This window comes from Stylophora pistillata, chromosome 3, assembly GCF_964205215.1.
Source record: "Stylophora pistillata chromosome 3, jaStyPist1.2, whole genome shotgun sequence".
Taxonomy (NCBI): Eukaryota; Metazoa; Cnidaria; class Anthozoa; order Scleractinia; family Pocilloporidae; genus Stylophora; species Stylophora pistillata.
Window position 1 is genome coordinate 23,000,924 of NC_142521.1, and position 19,066 is coordinate 23,019,989.

Consider the following 19,066-nt stretch of genomic DNA (forward strand, 5'->3'; position numbering starts at 1 on the left):
TGAGTGATGCCAAAACAGGGAGAAATCTGGAAGCAGGCAGTAACTAAGAAACTGATCAAAGCTCCCTTCCAAAGTTTATTGATGGAGAAAATGATGACTTGACTCAAAAAGAGTGGTAAAAGTCAAATCTTCTTTCTCTGTTAGGACAGAAGGATCTTGAAAGACTGAAATGTGAGAGATTTTAAATCTTTCACACATATCTTAGTATGTAGCTTGTTTAACCCTCTGTTGATGACTGAGCACATTAAGAGAAATTGAATTAAAGCAGTAAACCTCTCATACTCCAAGTCAAATGAATGTTGGTCTTGGGTCTGAAGAGTTGAAAACATTTTCTCTCTGAGATTTTTGTCCCCCTCAAAACCCTCTGTTTAGAAGTAAGCACAGTACTAGAGAGGTTAAAAATGACAAGATGTTGGTGAAAGTTTAAACAACAAGTGGTATTGTCTAAGCACCCTTTTTTAGTATCTCAATTTAAAAGCTGTGTAAGTAACAAATCCAATGTGATTGAAACTACACCCTAAAATTAACAGACTGAGTTTACAAGTGTTTGACCTTCATTCGCCCTTTCTTTATTGGATAATTAGCAAAATGCAAGCATGTATCACGTTTCAGTGTATTACACTTGGATGCCAAAAGGGAAAAATAAATGGAGACAAAATTTTCCAACTCTTGAGAAGTTGTAGACTAAAGTGAAAAAAATATCAGAAATTATTTTTACATTTCCCATTCAAACTTCCTCATAAAGCTTTCTTCAGTACAGGCTCTACGACCTTTCAAGTGATCCATCAAGCCACCATGAAAACACACACTATGGGCTGGCTGCCATTATTGGCTTCGTCGTAAGCCAGTGGATTGAGTGACTAACAATCATTTTTAACATGCATAAAATACTCCTGACAATTTGAAGCTATTTTTTGTTAAAAAAAAAAAAAAGAGAGAAAAAAGTCACATGAACAGAGTTGTGCTAGCACTCTGACATCCAACATCTCATATGTGTCCATTGTGTACTGAGGCACCGACATCTCACACAGTGTATCACCATCTGTATAAGTTCTGACCACTGTTCATGTGTTGGTAAACTGAGATGCTCATAATCTAGTACAACTTCTTGACTCGTAACATGCACTGTGTGGGTGGGGGGAGTTTATGTTTTGCTCGTGTACAAGCTGTATTTTAAAGAAACAAGGTATGACCTGAGAACAACATTAACATACATGGATTCAGACATGTGTTGTAGTGGTGTAGGTTGAAGTGACAGTGTATCTTAGGATTTTCTTGCTCTCAGTTCTCTAATACGTGATGATCTTCTTGGGGATGTAGGTGGAACATCACTTTTTGTTTTTCCAGCTGATCCATTGCTGCCACCATAGACTAACTCCCGGATGAAGGAAAATCGAATAAGGAACATCTTCCAAACAAAAAACCATCCTGTAAAATAAAGTTAACTTTTTAAAAAGCCAAATCATATGACTCAATTCAGTAGGTCATGGTATTTTCAGCCATTTAGGTGAATTAAAATTTGCAGACCACCAGTTTTCTCATCAAAAGCACAACCACTCACCAGTGAAGGATGATTTTGGAGAATTCTTATGAAGGTTTCATAAAGTGTTAAATAAGCTGAGTTTCCTTTGAGTATTTCTTTCCTAATAGGCAATGTAACCCTACAATCAGTTGGCCAGTGCTTGAATGGCAAAACCTGTCACTATCAGTTTCTTAAACCTTTCAATTTTGTTTGAGATGCATGATAGCATGAAACTAGTAATCTAATCCTACTGATGGTAAGAGTATCTACTTAATTAAACTTGCCATTGATAAAAAGTTTTATGGGATGGGGGGGAGGGGTGGGTGCAATCACACAAAATATTTAAAGGGTGATAGTTTCTAAAGAAACTGTTTGGGGCTGCGTTGGTTAGGGGTAATGAAATAATTCACTAGTGAATTAGTGAAATCACTAATTCACCAGTGAATTTTCATTCCACTAATTTATTTGTGTTTTTCTTGTTGACATGTTCCCACCAATCACGTAGCTCCTTTTTCTGCCTTTAAAAGCACACACAACCCACAATTCCCCTATCCGCTCCGATGAAGGGCTAACGCTCAAAACGTCAGCTTTTATAATCGTAACGGTGGCCAATTTACCATTTCAACTTTGTTATATTCAAATTACACAAATATTTCACTGCTTAAATATTATATATTTCTGACCTCCAGGAATCACTTCAAGGTTACCATAAATACTACTGTCTGGGAAAAAAACTGTTATGAAATAATAATAATAATAATTATAATAATAGTAATAATAATAATAATGTTAATAATAATAATAATTTAATACTTATATTGCACAAATTAACATGTGGATATGATTAAATGCGCATTACAATACTTTTTGGGGGACTTTGGCCGGACTGCATCAGCAGTTCACAAACAATCGAAGGAAACTTATTTGAAGATGCCCCCTCCCCCCAAATTCCCAGTAAACAGGCCAGACCACATCACAGTTATCTCGTGAGTGGGTTCTTTAACGTCCCCTGACTAACCAAATTAACTAATTAATAGATGCAGGAGACGGAACCTACGGTTTATTCGTCCTTATCCGAGAAGACTAGACTGTCTATCCATTTCTTGATATTATAGAAAGGTAGCGCATTCTCCTCAGTTATTTTAAGACCTTGAGTGTTGGTCCGGCCGGGGCTCGAACCATCAACCTTGACCTCCCGCGCAACAGTCCAGCGCTATAACAAATTGAGCTAAACCGGGAGGTTTAGCTCAATGAGATCGTAGTACGAGTGATGTGAAATGGTATTTTTCAGATAAAAGGGGAGAAATACAATCAGTACTCCTTTGAAAACCCCTGATTTGATAACATAAACATTTAGTGCCCAGCTGTCTGCAAATCAGGTGAAAAAATTTTACCTCGTTTGACTTTGTTCGTAACTGGAAACATGAAGCCTAAATGTGACTTTTAATATTACTATAATTTCCGGGAAATCGAAGGATTACTAAGACACGATGCATTGATTCAAAATTAAAGTGGTTTCCAAATATTAATGTTCAAGCTAGATGCAGTAAGACACCGAACCAGGCTTCTCCGCGCTCAGATCATAACGTTATCAAACTTACCAAAGGATATTATAATTACCACAGCTAAAATAGCGATAAATACGGATAGAACTGTCGCCAGTAAATTTTCTGTGAACATCGCGTCGCTCTTCCGTTGTCTACAATGGAAGCGTCGGTTGACGCTCCATGGCAAACACTCTTCTTCCAAATTTGGCTTATTGGTCACGTGAGATTAGACTGCAGCGGTTGAGGGAGGAAGCCACACGAAGGCGGCTGTAGAGCTAGGAAAGAATATGAGGTTTCGCTTCTGCGGAGAGTTGGACTGTCCGGATTGGGTACTTGCAGAGATAAGTACTCTTTCAAAAATAACATCTGTAAAGATGAGGCTCCTTTGTGCTCAGGTGATTAAAGATTTGCTGGGTGAAGAGATCGACTACGCTAAAGTTGAGAAGTTGACGTCGGATGCCAAGTATGAACTTTCAGATGTGAAAGCTTCAATTGCAGCTCTTTCGTTTATCCTCTCAAGTGCTGCAAAGTACAACGTGGATAGCGAATCATTATCTAACGAACTTCAACAGCTTGGCTTGCCTAAAGAACTTTCTTCCGCACTGTGTAAAACTTATGGAGAAAATTTAACCAACTTGCAAAGTTCTTTTCAGCGAAGCAGTATAAAGCTGAACCAACTGACTGGGTTGGAGTGGAGGGTGGACTTTGTCTTAGGCTGCAGTGAATTAAATGAGATGGCTGAGCCAGAGGTCCAGCTCAGGTTTAATGAAGTAGATAACAACAGCCACAGTGTACAAACTGTGTCATTCTCCATGACGTCACAGAAATTTAGTGTATTACTTGGTGAACTGAAGCAAGCACAGCGAATAATGGCAGGACTATGATTTTCTTGCCTCTAGCTTCATAAACAATGCTTTTTGTGATCCTCATTAGAGCCTAGAATATTTTTTGTGACTTATTTTTCTCATGGCAGGATATGCTAATAATGATGTTGATATTTACGGTGGCTCTGTGGCACCAGCAGACTGTTTTGCTAATGTGCCAGTATCTTATACAACACTTTGGGAAAGAAATAGGAAATAATTAATTACATAATAAACAGAGGATTCTCTGTGTTATATCATGGTAACCACTTAACTGAAAGCCTATGTAAAGGAGTGGTATCCTCAATGTTGTGAAGTTTTTTTTTGTTTTTTTTTTATGAAGCACTGAATTGGCTATAGATATTGACTGACAATGAATACTGACTCTGATGAGACAATGGTATGGTGCTTTGCTCCACTTTCTTGATAGCACTGTACTGAAAGTGGATTATGGGATAGTAAGTGCAAGCACCACTGTTTGCTGATCATCCAGATAACAAAACAGTCACCCAAATGAGAAGAAATCTGTGCCTCTAAGTTTAAAATATCACCTGTCTCCTCACCCCAGTCCACCAGTGGTTCCCTAAAAAGTGGTGCCTACATGGGACAGCTTAAGTTTTGGGCTTGTACAGTTATCAGTAGCAGACTTTTGACATGATGGTTGAGAAAGGTCCCAGAATGTAGATAATAGCTGTTGCCTATGTCTGGAAAGTAATGTTAACCCAGTTGTGTTGGGTGACTTAAAAATGTATAATCAGCCTTGAAATTATGTCCCATAAAATAAGCTAAACATGATTTATTTTCAAGAGTATTGATTTTAAAATTTCCATGGCAACACCGAAGGGGCCTGCCTTGTCAGTAACTCTGGGTAGAAAGTACCCATTTCTCAAGTGCACATATCTGTCCACACATAATTTTTGCCATTTCCCTAAAGAATTGTGTACCTATCTTACTTGAAAGCACTGAAACAAAATTGACCGCCAAATTTCCAAATAAGGAACTAACTGCAGTATGAAAACATGGCGCCATAGGTAAGTCTGATGCATGCCCAATCTCTTCTTATTCTAGGTACTCAATAAAGAGGTCCCAATATGGGATTGAGGGTAGCAGACAGTTTAAAATTTGGAGCAGAGGAAAATCTGTCTCCACTCATATACACCATTTGAAAGAGGTCTGTGTGCCCACCTAGGAAGAGCCGAACTTTCTATCAGGTCTTACTAACCTCATTTAACAGGTCTCTCTTTCTTACTGGTGAAGAGGAGACACCCTGGGGACAAGGTTGAGTTTAAAAGGTCCAGATAGGAAGGCTTGTAATTAAGGTTTGTTGGGTGGTTATGCTGAGGAAAGGCATGCCTTTTGATCATAAGTTCCAGACTCTTTCAGTCAGTTGCTTTTTTGTTTAATTATGACTTAGTCCTCTCTAAACCTCCCTAAAATTGCAACGAAAAAGCAAAAATAGTGAATTTTGGTAGCTGTGGTAAAATGATGCCATCCGGATATTGGCCTATTGCCAGGGTGAAACAAATACATGGTTAAACTTTTGTAAGATGCAAATTTTAATATTTACAAATTAGTGTAAATCATGAAATCTTTCCCAACAAATAAAGTATAACTGGTAAAAAAATATAGCCAGTAAAAAAGACAATGAAGGTGAATTTGAAAGGTTACGTAAACCTGATCTGTGAACAATGATGTTCACAGAAATTCTTGGGGTTGCAAAATATTTTCATATTTTTCTACATCCGGCCTAAGAATATAAACTAAACCAACTGTCTTCTTGTTACAAATATTGTTTACATAGTTCTCTACTAGTCACATGACATGAGAAGTACGTTGCTCCTTAATAATACTTTCTATAATCAAGCCACTATCAACATGTTATAAAATACTTAAATTTTGAAACAGAGGTATATAACCACTTCCTTTAAAATTTGATTGCATCATGTGCTGATTAAAGATTGATTATTGTTTTCACCAGATGGTCATGCTTAAAATATAAATATCAATTATCTGAGTAAGCACTCTGCTGAAAATAAAACTTTAATATAGAGAGTAATTGAGAATTAAAGGCATTTGGGTTAGCTCTCCATCACATTTGTTGAAAGAGAGAAAAATGAAATTCATGAGTCGTACATTCTTGTCTAGTTACCCTTCACTTGATGCTCTAAATGGCTTACTTTGAAAAAAATGTCACTTTCTGACCTCTTCATTCAATTATGTCAATATTTCCTAAAAAAATTGAAAAATTCATTACAGCAATCATTATCATAAGGAGAGGAGATGAAAAACATTCTTCACATCCAAGGCAAAATGGCCATGAGATGTTAATTTCAAGCAACCAAGACACCATAAATTACAAGTACATGATTCACTTTGTAACACACTCATCTTGATCTTCTGAAATATGACTCCTATGACCATACTTAGGAATATTCCTGTTCTAGCCATTCTTTGTTGTTTTTTTTACTACCTGGTACAACTCAATCGCAGCATTGTTTACTTGGACAACAGTTTCACTCATCTCCCGCATAGCATTTGATGCAGGGTACTGCAATGCTGCTGACTTTGTTGCACCCACTAAACTCTTGATGCAGTTGGACAGTTTGTTAGTCACACCTATTATTTCACTCCTAAGATCAACTTGTTTGATCCTCTTGCTCAAAGTATCACCAATGTACACAAACTTGTGGGCACTCAACACAATAAATTTACTACTGGACACAAACACCTTTGGACTCTCATTCTTGTCAACAACAGCAAAAAATCCTTTCATAGCCTCACTAAGCACAAATAATTGGGCATCTATCTCGTACTTGTAGAATTCTAGAAGCTCACGATCATTCAAAGACACCATAAATCCCTTTGTGGCACCATTGTCTTTTATCAAGTTTGAAAAGGGATGTTGATGTACTGGCCTAGGTGCAACATTGGTAAAATCAAAGAATAATTTTCTTTTATCTTGAAGTGGAAGAGTTGATGAGTGGCCATCACTAGCACCTTTCAAACTCTGGGGTAAATCAGAATCAGAGATATGCACTAAGCTCTGCTTGAGCAAGCTGTGAGCAAAATTGTTTTTTTCTAATGAATCTTGTTCTTCCTTCATATCATTGTGATCTTGTAGCTGTGTTGGATCTGAATTACACTTCCGGCGAGGTGTGGCTGGTTCTGTTTCAGATGTCTTGTGCTCTCTCCAGTTTATGTTTCCCTTATTGCGATCAGAGTACAAAGGAATCTTATAACTTTTTCTTGATGTATTTTTTCTGTCCAATTTTGGTTTGGGAGGCGGCCCCAATGTTTCCATTGTAGTTGCTTCAAGAGGAAATTTATCTAAACTTTTCTGCCTAAGATGCTGGCACTTTTCATTGCTGTCCTTTCTCTGTGGAGGTGGTGGGGGGGATTTTGCATCTTCTCCTGAACTGGAGTCTCTGCCTCTGCCTTTAAAGGAATGCAAGCGCACTGGAAGCTTTGGTGCTGTGCTTTCTTCCTCACTGCTATTACTGTTCCTTTTAGGAGTGTCCATTCCACAAACACGCCGAACTGTGGTAGGACTCCACTTTGCTCCATTAGCTGCAAGCTTGAAATTTGCATCAACAGTGTTTTTTATTACACTTGTGATCAGTGTTCGCTTCTCCAGTTCTGATTGATCTGACTCTGCCTCTGAGATTTTGTTTTGCTCTACTCTATGCATATGTGAGTCATTACCATGTTTCCATCGATATGACATGGAAACTTCTCCTTGACTTTTTTTGCTTGGTTTGCTGTAAAGTACAGTTGCAGCTGTACGAATAACAGCAGCCAAGTTTTGTGAATTCTCAGGAACAGAGCGGATGTGCACCATAATCAGATCAAGGTCATCATGTGTTTTGATACTCTTTTCCAAAGCAACACTCCAACCATTTTCATCAAGTCTTTGCAGTGCCAGTTTGACTGAGTAATATGTTTCCAACAACGGCTCAACTGCTCTGCTCAGCTTACCACTGAGTTCCTGATGGTTTGGGAGATTTCTTGCATTGACCAATGAGCTGAGAGCAAATTCTGTTAATAATCTCAAAGCCACCTTTGCCTTCCCAGCAATATCTCTGATGTCTGCAAGATGAGGCTTTAGAACATCTGGGTTCCGCCATGTAACTGTGACAAAGCTCAACAATTTGTTAACTGCACCATTAACAGCTTGTTCAAGTTTTGTCAAACGCTGCAATGCATCTGGTATATTCAGCTTTAGTCCCTTGACAGCATTCATATTTATACGCTGTAGAATGCTTACTTGTGTTCTTTTTGTAGTAGGGAGTCCACTGCCCTGCTCCAGTGCAATTGGCTGAAAAAAGAAAAAAAAAAAACAAATGAGAGCATAAGATTAAAAATGGATAAGATTAAAAATGTACTGTAGGTACAAGATTTAATAGTTGGCGAACCTTTCTCTGACCATAATTTAATAACTTTTTTCCATGAAAATTAATGTCTCCTGTACTTCCATGCAAGTCTCACAAGCCAAACTATGCGTTTAGAAAAGCCGACTGGGATCATCTTGGATCTTTGTTTTCTTATACACCTTGAGATGTTTTCTACTTTGACAACTGTTTAGATCTTAATTGACAAGCATGGATGGACTTATTTTTCGCCGCAGTTGACCAATGTGTCCCCAAGCAAAAGTCTAGCAAAAAGGTAAATGCTCCCTGGATTACCAAGGATCTCATTAGTCTTGTCGCAAAAAGAAATTGCTGTCTAGGAAAGCCAAAAGGTCAGGAAAGGAACAGATCTGGATTAAATATCGGAACTTAAATAACTCTGTCAAAAAAGCATACAACTCGGCCAGGCAGAGTTATATTAAGAACTTGGCCGAGGAGTTAAAGGTATTAAACAACAATCCTAAACTGTTCTGGAGTTTCATTAAATCTGTGCGTAAGGGGACTAATAATTTGGTCTCCCTTCTTGTTGATGGAGTAACCGTGACAGACGACCTCTGCATTGCCCAAAGTATGAATCAATTTTATTTGTTGGTGTTTACATCTGAAGATTGTGATAACGTTCCCAATTTTGATTATGTTGTCACCTCTAAGCTCTCTAATATCTATTGTTCTGTTGATGAGATTGAAAAGCTGTTGAAGAATTTAAATGCTTACAAGTCCCCTGGGCCTGACGGCTTGTCGCCGCGCATCTTGAGGGAATGTGCATTGGCTCTCTCTCCATCTATATGTGCATTAATCAATAAGTCCTTCGCTGTTGGCCAATTACCTAGCAAGTGGAAATGTGCCAATATAACACCTTTGTTCAAAAAGGGCAGTAAAAACTGCAGAAAACTACTGTCAGATTTCACTAACATCGATCGTGTGTAAACTAGCAGAACAAATAGTAAAATGCCGTACTATGGAGTTTTGGGGTGAAGCCAATATTTTCAACCTGAATCAATTTGCGTACATGAAAGGTCGTTGCTATCCTGTCTTAACGACTGGGAAAAATCTGGTAACAAGAGAAATCCTACGGACGCAATTCTGTTAGACTTCTCTAAAGCATTTGACAGTGTTCCACACAGACACCTGCTTCATAAACTAGAACGACACGGTATTGATAGCCCTATTCTCAATTGGTTTCAAAGCTTTTTAATTGGTCAGTCACAATGTGTTGTTTTGCGCGGCAGCTATTCGTCATGGACTCAGGTAAAATCAGGTGTACCTCAGGGAACAGTTATAGGGCCCATCTTGTTCATAATGTACGTCAATGATATATCAACTGGAGTTTCTTCCACTGTGAAATTGTATGCAGACGACACTAAACTCTATAGGGAGATAGTGAACATTCCTGAGGATATGCATGTGCTACAATCTGACTTGTTTTGACTCACTGAATGGTGTAAAGCCTGGCAGTTGAAATTTAATCCTGATAAATGTGAAACAATGAGAATAACGCAAAAACAAGATAAGTCGAAAGGGAGCTATACACTTGATCCAAATGGTGAAATTCTAAAGAGTGTGAAAAATATCCAAGATCTCAGTATTACAATATCGTTCGATCTATCATGGAGTGATCATATTCATGAGGTGGTCAACATAGCCAACAAAGTCCTTGGGGTAATTAAGAGCGTGCCTGGGTCTATAATAGCGCAAATGAATTCTCTTTGCTATACAAATCTTTAGTAAAGCCGATACTAGCAGAGACTGTTTCAGTGTGGTGTCCCTTTCTGGTAAAAGACATTGTTTTGGTGGAAAAAGTCCAGAGAAGAGCGCCAAGACTGGCTCTTGGCCAAAAGAGAGGCAAAATGGACTACAAGGAACGTTGCTCCATTTTAAAGTAGTCACCATTAAAGAATCGAAAACTGTATTTTTCTCTGATCGAATGTTATAAATGTATATTTTCTCTCGGTAATCTTGAATTCCAAGACTTTTTCCAGTTAGCATCAAATCGAACAAGAAGTAATCATAATTACAAGCTGAGGTTTCAAGCATCTAGTTGTAACTGTTACAAATATTCATTTTTTGTGAGAATTGTAAAAGAATGGAACAATTTACCTGAGTAGGTTGTAGGGGCAGGAAATCTTGCATGTTTTAAGCATTCTTTAGGTTCATTTTTAAATATTTCGTAGTACTAGAATCTTAATATTACAATATTTTTTAATTTTTTCTTTTGGGAGTTTTTTACATAGGGCCAACCTTCTAAACTCCCTTTTTAAAGCTTTCTTTGTACATTTATCTTTGTTTTCAAATGCTTTGAATAAATGTATGATGTATGTAGTAATATTTCCAAGTACCGTATTTACCCGTGTATAATGCGGGCCCGTGTATAATACGAATCCCTATTTCAGACCAAATTTTGAGAAAAAAGAAAAATAAACTACTCAACAAGAAGGTAAAATTGTATAACATTATTTATTTCAATTAACTTGGCAAACTAACGAAATGATGGTTACAACATCTTTCACATATCAAATCCTTCAAACTCGGACTCGGAGTCTGACTGGAACAGTTCTCTTGCAAACGAGTCATCGAGCTCGTTGTTGCAGTCATCGTTGGCCTCGTAAACTAGGTCGTCCTCGGATCCATCAAGGCTGTTGGTGATCCCGCATTTTAGAAATGAGGATTCAATCATTTCTTCGGAAATGTCCTGCCATGCTCCTGCGATCCACGAAAGGATCAGTTCCTCGGATGGTTTCTTTTGGCGGCCACTCGCTGTAAATTCATGGATTCCCTCCGCCATCCACCTCTTTCTAACACCATCTTTAAACGGCTTGTTTAAAGAGACATCCAGCGGCTGCAAGATCGAGGTTAATCCGCCAGGAATTACTGCTAAGTTCGTGTTTTCTCGTGTCAGTGCTGTTTTCACTCTTTCGGTCACGTGGGCTTCAAACGCGTCACAAACAAGCAGGCTTCTTCTTCTCCCCAGGCCACCTCTCCTCGAACACCAAACTTTGTCGATCCATGTTTTCATTCCTTCACCCTCCATCCAACCTTTCTCTTGAGCGGCGATTACAACTCCGTGCTTGTTGGCAACCTTTGGGAGAGTTTTCCTTGCTCTTCCGCCATAAGCGAACATTACTTTCAGATACTCCGAACTCTCTTTCAGCAGCGAGATTTCCATGCTGTTCGGCAAAATTGATGATTCGTAACTTATCTGACACTGTGTAACTTTGACGCTTGGTTCCGGCGAGTTTTGTAGTCATGTTTACGTTTGATTGCTCAAGATTACAGTAACTGTTTTGTTGATCAGCTGTTCGCTTAAATACTTAGTTAAATTTATTCAAGGATCCAAATTGTTAACATGTCATTGGTAGGTTAGTTTACCCTCAAATTAAAGACCAATTACATCGCACGCTTATGTGTCTTTGTTATTCTAATGTCGCGTCAGCCTAAACAAAGGATTCCGTGTATAATACGCATCTCGAATTTAGGTGTTCATTTCGGGAAAAATAAGTTCGCATTATACACGGGTAAATACGGTATACTCTGTAATTTGTACTTTTACTTGAATCAAAACTAAATTTGATCAGTCTATGAAAGAGCAAGGCCGCGTAATGATGACTGTCTTTCTTTTAGTTTGCAATGAATACAGCGAGAGTCAACATGACAATACCAAATATATTCGTCTTGATTGTAATCTGTGACAACTTGTCGTAAATAGCTCCACTTTAGGTAGTTTTTATAAAGTCATGAAAAAAAAAAATGACTTACCTGAACAGGGACATCATATATACTGACATCTTTCACTCTACCATCTCCATAAATCTCTTGATAATCAACATAGTCATCATCTGAGCTTATCTTTGCACTGTCTGAGCTAGATGTTGATTGACGATTGCTGTCACCACTGACACCAGACAACAAATAAGTTACACAGCTGGTTAACTCTGCACTGATGTTGTTTTCTTGGGGAATGGAATGTGTACTTTCACTAGGAGAAGTACCTGCTCCATTCACCAGTCTGTCAGGTGTCTTTTCATGATCAGTTGCTGGAGGAACATCATATATTTCTGCATATATATCAGGTTCTTCAGGAGCATGTGAGGGACATTCAATCCTAAAATTTTCTCTTGAAATGCCTGGATCAAGGACATTACCACTTTCTGAATAGTTATCAAGTTGTGTTAAGTTATCTACACCAGTCTCTTCTCTGTTCAGTGCATGGTGAGGAACATCATAAACATCTTGAGGAAAGTTGTCTTCAACAAGCCCCGAGGGTACATCATACACATCATCACTTAATTTTTCAGTTCCTGATGTCTTAATGGTTTCACTGTAAAATGAACTACTACCAGGAAGATTATTAAAGTGATGTTCTAAGTTCCAAATCTGTTCAGCTGTGGATTGTCCATGTCCATCCAGTTTATTTGAATTTGGTACATCATAATCAGGACTTGTTAGTCCCCGTGGTACAGCATAATCCTCTAGAGGCTCACAAGACTTTGGTACATCATAATCTATCTCTTCAAATGTAAAATGTTCACCAAGCTTTGGTGATACAGGTGAATTTTGCTCTTCTAATCGCCGTTTGATTTCCTGTAGACGGTTTCCAGGAGCAATTCCCTGTTTTCCATGTAATGAACAAAGCCACCAGCCCACCAAGCCATCCACATCTTGTTCCAGCACAGTAATAATGTCACCTTTCCTAAAACTTAATTCATCAGGTGCATCGGCAAGGTTGTCAAAAAGAGCCTTAGCCAGTAATGCCTATGAAAAATGATAACTGCTATCAATAGAGCGCATAAAAATAAAATACATCAAAAACGAAAAAAAAATTTAAATGAATGTGTGATGTCCACAAATTTTAGAGCCTAATAAAAAAGAGATCTCTTGATTTATTTTATAAAATTAAATGAAGCTGCCTCTTTCCACTGTCAAGAATGGTACATTTTTGGTATATACTGGAAGCAGAAATTTATGGTAACTGATTGGTCAAAATATTGTTATGGACAGCAGCGAACTAAAATGGCTTCCTCACTGATAACTGATGTTTTATTAAAAACAAGTTTTGGTATATAAAATACATAATTTGCATGAAGAAAAGGTTTGCTGGTTTAAAACCACATTAACCCCTTTATCTAGTCTACATGACATTACAGATAAAGGTTTTACATATGACATTTGAGTTCCTTGATGTTAACTTGTAATTTGCCAAAGTATGCTTAAATGGGGCATGCATAAATACTTAATACCATTATTTTTGTGCAGCTACATTTAGTTTCCTGATGTAAATAAATTCTGTATCTATATCTGCTATTTTTGAAAGACTTAGTCAGTTTTCCAGTGGCTCTTAGCAGCTGCAGCCCTTTCTTTTACATTTGTGCATTGCCTTTGCACTAATTCTTCAAATACTCTTAAGTAATGTAAGGCATTTTAGAGTCCTAATTGTTAAGTTTCAGTATGAATTAAGAAAAAAAAAAACAATGACAACATATACCCTTTTTGTTGCCAATTTCAACACCTAAATAAAGCATCCTCAACAAAGAACCTTGGCACATGGATAGACTAATCTTAATCTGAAGATCAATGTTAACAATACCTGCAAAGCTGCTTATTATCATCTGACAAATGTACGACGCATTAGGAAATACTTAGATGAGAAAGCATCACAAACATTGATACATGTTAGTAATCGGACGGATAGATTACTGTAATAGTATTTTATATGGTTTACCAGATAGAGAATTACCTAAGCTCCAATGCCTTCAAAATTTGGCAGCAAGGATTATTTTTAATATCCCAAAGACGTGTCACATCACACCAGTTCTATGAGAACTGCATTTGGTTACTTGTTCAGTTTAGAATACAGTTCAAATTTATCATTATCACTTTCAAAGCAATTAATTAATGGACATGGTCCAACCTTTTTACAAGATTTTGTTAAGTTGCAGCAGAATGGACCATACAACTTAAGATCTAGTAATAAGGGTCTCATGCTGCAATTAAGCACCAAATGCCATAACAAAGAAAACATTAGGTGATTGTGCTTATATGTGTGTAGCACCTAAACTTTGGAACAGTCTTCCTTATAAAGTGCATAACGAGACTGATTTTAGTAAATTTAAAATTTTACTTAAGACTCACCTTTTTAATTTAGCCTTTAATTAGGATTGAATTGTGCATGGTTTAATAGTTTTTTACAATTTAGATAAGGTTTTTATTAGTTTTGTAAATTTATTATCTGATACAATTTTTATATTCTATAATTGTTATGCGCATTCATTATTATTATTATTATTATTATCATTATTATTATTATTATTATTATTATTATTATTATCAACCGGTCTTGCATCTACCATATAAATGGGGTGTTATGAAAACTAAGACCCTCAAAACCCAAGACCTTGAACCTAAGACCTGTCTTAGTTTTTGAGATTACAAAAACTTAGGTCCCCTAAAATCGAATCTGTTGAAATATAAAGTCAAATTGTAACCGAAACAGGTCTAATCTGTCAAATTATCTCCTGTTCGATCCTTTCCACCAAGGCTTAGGTCAAATTTAACAGTAAACTTAGGGGTCTTAGTTTTCAAAATTTCAAAAACTAAGACCCCTCTTAGTTTTTGTAATTACAAAAACTAAGCCCCCACCAAACCATTCTTTAAAATTTCTACCAAGTTGAATTACGACAGTTCAAAGACTATAATCCATAAAACAGAGCTCAACACTAACGGTAGCCCACTAGCCACAGACTGTTAGAAATTCAGTTTTTGCTAGTGGTTTTCAATTTCCACTGGCCAGTTTGGCAAGTAAACAAACTGAAATTGTTGTAACATCTAAAAACATCTAAGATGTCACTAGCCACTTGGCTAGTAAGTTGAAAAGTTAGTGTTAAGCCCTGATAAAACAACCTAAAACTAGCTACTATCATATATATGCGTGCTAGACGATCCGGTTCCACTAACAATTTGCAGACATATATTATAAGCAGAGCGGCTTTATAAAGAGGATGAAAGCCATACACTAACTATGTATAATTGTACACTGAAAATATGCCTTACCCGTATTGGTCTTTAATTTTTCTGTTTATCCTTTAAATAATAAAATTGGCTTTCCATTGGAGATGGATGTTTCTCTTCATGTTTATGCAAGCGAGATTGTGTTACCTGTGACAGAGCTGAATAACCTATGCGCAAGCCATCGGTTTTGGCACGGAAACTCGCATTTTGAGTCGTTTGCACTCCTGATCATCAAGTATGATAGAAGTTTTTGGTTGTTTAACAGATTATAGTCTTCAAACGGTCGTAATTCAACTTTGTAGAAATTTTAAAGAAAGGTTTGATGGGGGTCCTAGTTTTTGTAATTACAAAAACTACCAGGGGTCTTAGTTTTCAAAATTACGAAAACTAAGAGCCCTAAATTTTCCATTAAATTCGACCTAAAACACCATGGAAAAGATCGGACAGGAGATAATTTGACAGATTAGATCTGTTTTGGTTACAAATTGACTTAATATTTCGACGGATTCAATTTTAGGGGTATTAGTTTTCATAATCTCAAAAACTAAGATGGGTCTTAGGTCTTAGTTTTAGAGGGTCTTAGCTTTTGTGACACCCCATATAAACGCACCAAATACAAAACCTTGAAATATAATTACCTTTTGCTTGGCAACCGCCTTGCACATATACAAGACTATGTTTATGTCCCTCTGAGGGGCACAAATATGGTGGCCGCAAGCTACCAAAAACATATGTCAATGAGTTTTGCTATAAAAAGCCAGTAGTCATCTTCTGCAGGCTCACAAACATCTATATGAGTACTTATTCTCATACAAGGACTGTTTAGATTAAGTAATATCAGTTTATAAGTCACTTTTTACCCATTTTAATATCTTGTCACACAAAAGCTTAGTAATTCAACCTTGCTAAAAATATCACAAGAAAAAAAACCCTATCAAACTGAAAATTTGTAAAAAGATAAGTATTCAGCAGTTCTAATAACTAAGCTAAAATCTCAAAAGGAGTAATAATTCCTTACTTTTTAATTTTTATTACATCACATGCAAAACCAAGAATTACTAGAAAAAACAAAGAAAAGAACCAAAAAAAGCTTAAACTCAGACCTTTTAATCACAAACCCTAAAAACTAACCCTTAGACTTTCCGAGAAAAAAATTAACATGTTATTGCATGCTTCAAGGAAACAGTAGTGACAAAGTAACTGGATTTTCATTTGGGTATTTACTGAAAATATTATTTACAAGAGGACAAAATCTACTTGCAAAGCAAATGTGCACTCTTAAGGCAATTCCATTTGCTGTCTTTGATTTCAGCTTCTCTTTGATAGCTTTTGCCTACTTTAAGCTTCTTAAGCGCTATCTGTAAATTTTAACAAGGACACATTGAATGCTTCAATTAAGCTGAGGCAAAGGAACAAATTTGCTTCTGACCCTTTCACTCCCAAGATCTCATTATACAATTCTCTTTGCTGTCTGCTACACAATTCTTGTAATTTTCCTTTGGAGAATTTAGTATTGGATCAACTTATAATGCCCTAGTTGATATTTTTGCTTATATTACTCATTACTTGCCTGCTTGATATAGCTAGTATTAATATTGAAATGAGATATTCTGTGGGAGTTGAAGGGTTAAGTTAAGGGAAAAAGTGTATCGTATGTAAACAAAATTGCTGGAAAGCATTTGGATCACTGCACATGCTCAGTGCTGTTGTCTAGCAATTCATTCAGTTTACAGCACTTCAAATAGTTTTACACACACTTTTGGATGAGTTTCATATGAGAATCAGCAACTTTACTCCAAAATACAATTAAATTTATCATTCTCTCTGAAAAAATTCACTAATATTTAAATCATAAAAGCAATAAACCACACTTTCTGTCAGTTTAGCGACATAAAAGCCACTTGGGATTTTTATAACCACGAGGTGCAGCCTGGTTTATCCACTTGTAAATCAATAGTAAGTGTAGTTTATTGCCCAAGTAATAGTTTTCTTAAGAAATGCAAATAATTATGTACCATAAGGATGGTAAAGTAAATTTATCGGGTCACTTAAATTCTTTGCCTCACAGAACTGATGTGATAATAATATGACGATGGGAACACATAAAATTCTTCAACTACACTGTATTGTGTTGATATAATAACAAATACTCAAAACTAGTGTGCCATAAAGCTATGGGACATCCAGGTAAAGCCAAATTCAAATGTTTATACACGTGCGTTCAAACGTTTGTTTCGAAAGTTCAAGGTTTTCTATGGATGATGCGTAAAACTTTGAACACGTTTAATTACATTTAAGTTTTGATTCGTCTACTTTAATTTAAAAATGATTGTCCTCTGATACATCTTAGACTTACAAATTAAACATTCCTTAACAAGTTAATCACTGAGTCCATATCGTACCACCTAAGGAGTACGGTTTTAAAGTACACTAGCAGGTTAGATGTCTAATCTACGAAAAACACTCGAGTTTCACTTCTTAAAACACGTTTTCTCACCTTTTTCCTAATTCCATTACTAAAAATTTTATCGCAACACGTACATAAGTACAGAAAATACAAACAATCACTCCGAGATTGTTACCATTTTAAACGAGATCAGGTACCAAGCGAGCGTATTTCAGTACTACTTCATGTTCTCACTAACTTCGAACATTAAAATTACTTTGATATAATTATTTGCTCCAAACTCCAGGAGGTAGATTCTAAAAACATGACATATTAGGAATACCTACCGGAGCGGTCATGTCAAATAAAAAATGTCCCACAACTCCTTCAACATAGAAATCCTTGATGCGCTGTTAAAACCTGAACAAGATACAAGACAAGAATAAAAATCTGACGGGCGACATCAAAGATTTATAGACTTAATAATTTCTGTTAACATCGTTGTCTGGTACACTGACTACTAAGAACAAACTCCTTGGTCGTTATCACAAACATTGTTTTCAGCTGTCGAAGTCAGTTCACGCACCTTTATTCATAAACCTTCAGGATCCCTTTCCAGTGAATTAAAAGGCCAATCGCAAAGCATTCAACGTTCTTACTTCAAAGAATGCCTTTCTATCAGAGTACTTAAGGCCATGAAATGTTGAAAATTCCTCTTCTCATAACCCTAACCTACCAGCGTTGAAACAAAGCCACATTCCACCGCCAAATGATACAAAGGTGACGTAGCTGACATGGCCGCGCCTCATTAAAATTTGTCGCATATTTGTCAGAATTCCAGAACATTATTACATATTCATTAGCCAATAGGAAAACTTCCAACTGCAGAAAGTTTGATCTATTTTTGTTGTGCAAACGCCAAAATGTCGTGTCGTTTTGTCTAGTAGACTTAAGAGTTCTATCGTTCCTGAAAGTTTTCATTCCACAGTGCTTTTCAACCCAATCGCACGCCTTGTTTTTCTTCGTTATTTTAGTTCTAAAATTGGATCTTTAATATTCATACATGTTGTGACGAAATCGTTCTATGCAAGTCTCAATAACCGGGGAGATCGTTCCACAAAACGCTTTTACTTTATACATCATGTTCACAGTTTTCAACGGACGGATTTGGTGGAACAACGCACCCTATGCAATACCCAAAATGTCCGTGAGGTAATGGTTCTAATTTATTCAAAAAACATCAAAACGAGGACGGTCGGGCCAGCCATCTTTGTTGTTATTTGATCTTTTTACGCTGTTCCCTTGCTAACTACTCAAGTAGTAGGGAAAGGGGGTTTCTG

At 36.8% G+C, this 19,066-nt stretch overlaps 2 protein-coding genes across 3 annotated transcripts; one reads left to right on the top strand and one right to left on the bottom strand.

Annotated features, from left to right (window-relative positions):
• Positions 1-546: 546 nt before the first annotated feature.
• On the bottom strand, positions 547-18,518 carry LOC111335018 (enhancer of filamentation 1). Of its 2 annotated transcripts, none has more exons than XM_088755045.1 (5): positions 18,463-18,518; positions 18,074-18,146; positions 12,092-13,087; positions 3,124-8,247; positions 547-1,428 (listed from the first exon to the last, which is right to left on the bottom strand). In XM_088755045.1, the coding sequence occupies exons 2-4, from the start codon at positions 18,083-18,085 to the stop codon at positions 6,373-6,375; spliced, it is 2,883 nt and encodes a 960-aa protein (XP_088611171.1). In that variant the 5' UTR covers positions 18,086-18,146; positions 18,463-18,518; the 3' UTR covers positions 547-1,428; positions 3,124-6,372. The 2 variants fall into 2 exon arrangements, with proteins under 2 accessions (XP_088611171.1, XP_022796584.2); XM_022940849.2 differs by having other exon boundaries at positions 18,313-18,477.
• LOC111335020 (COMM domain-containing protein 4) lies at positions 3,357-4,187 on the top strand. The gene has a single exon (XM_022940854.2). It carries the CDS (start codon positions 3,357-3,359, stop codon positions 3,951-3,953), a length of 597 nt encoding a protein of 198 aa, XP_022796589.1. The 3' UTR covers positions 3,954-4,187.
• Positions 18,519-19,066: the final 548 nt, after the last annotated feature.

Bases quoted from the DNA above. Each gene is read 5' to 3' on its own strand.
- LOC111335018 (XM_088755045.1), bottom strand. The intron at 8,248-12,091 runs GTAAGTCATTTT...TTCTTTTTTCAG, and splicing joins TATATGATGTCCCTGTTCAG to CCAATTGCACTGGAGCAGGG.
- LOC111335020 (XM_022940854.2), top strand. From the start codon at position 3,357: ATGAGGTTTCGCTTCTGCGGAGAGTTGGACTGTCCGGATTGGGTACTT.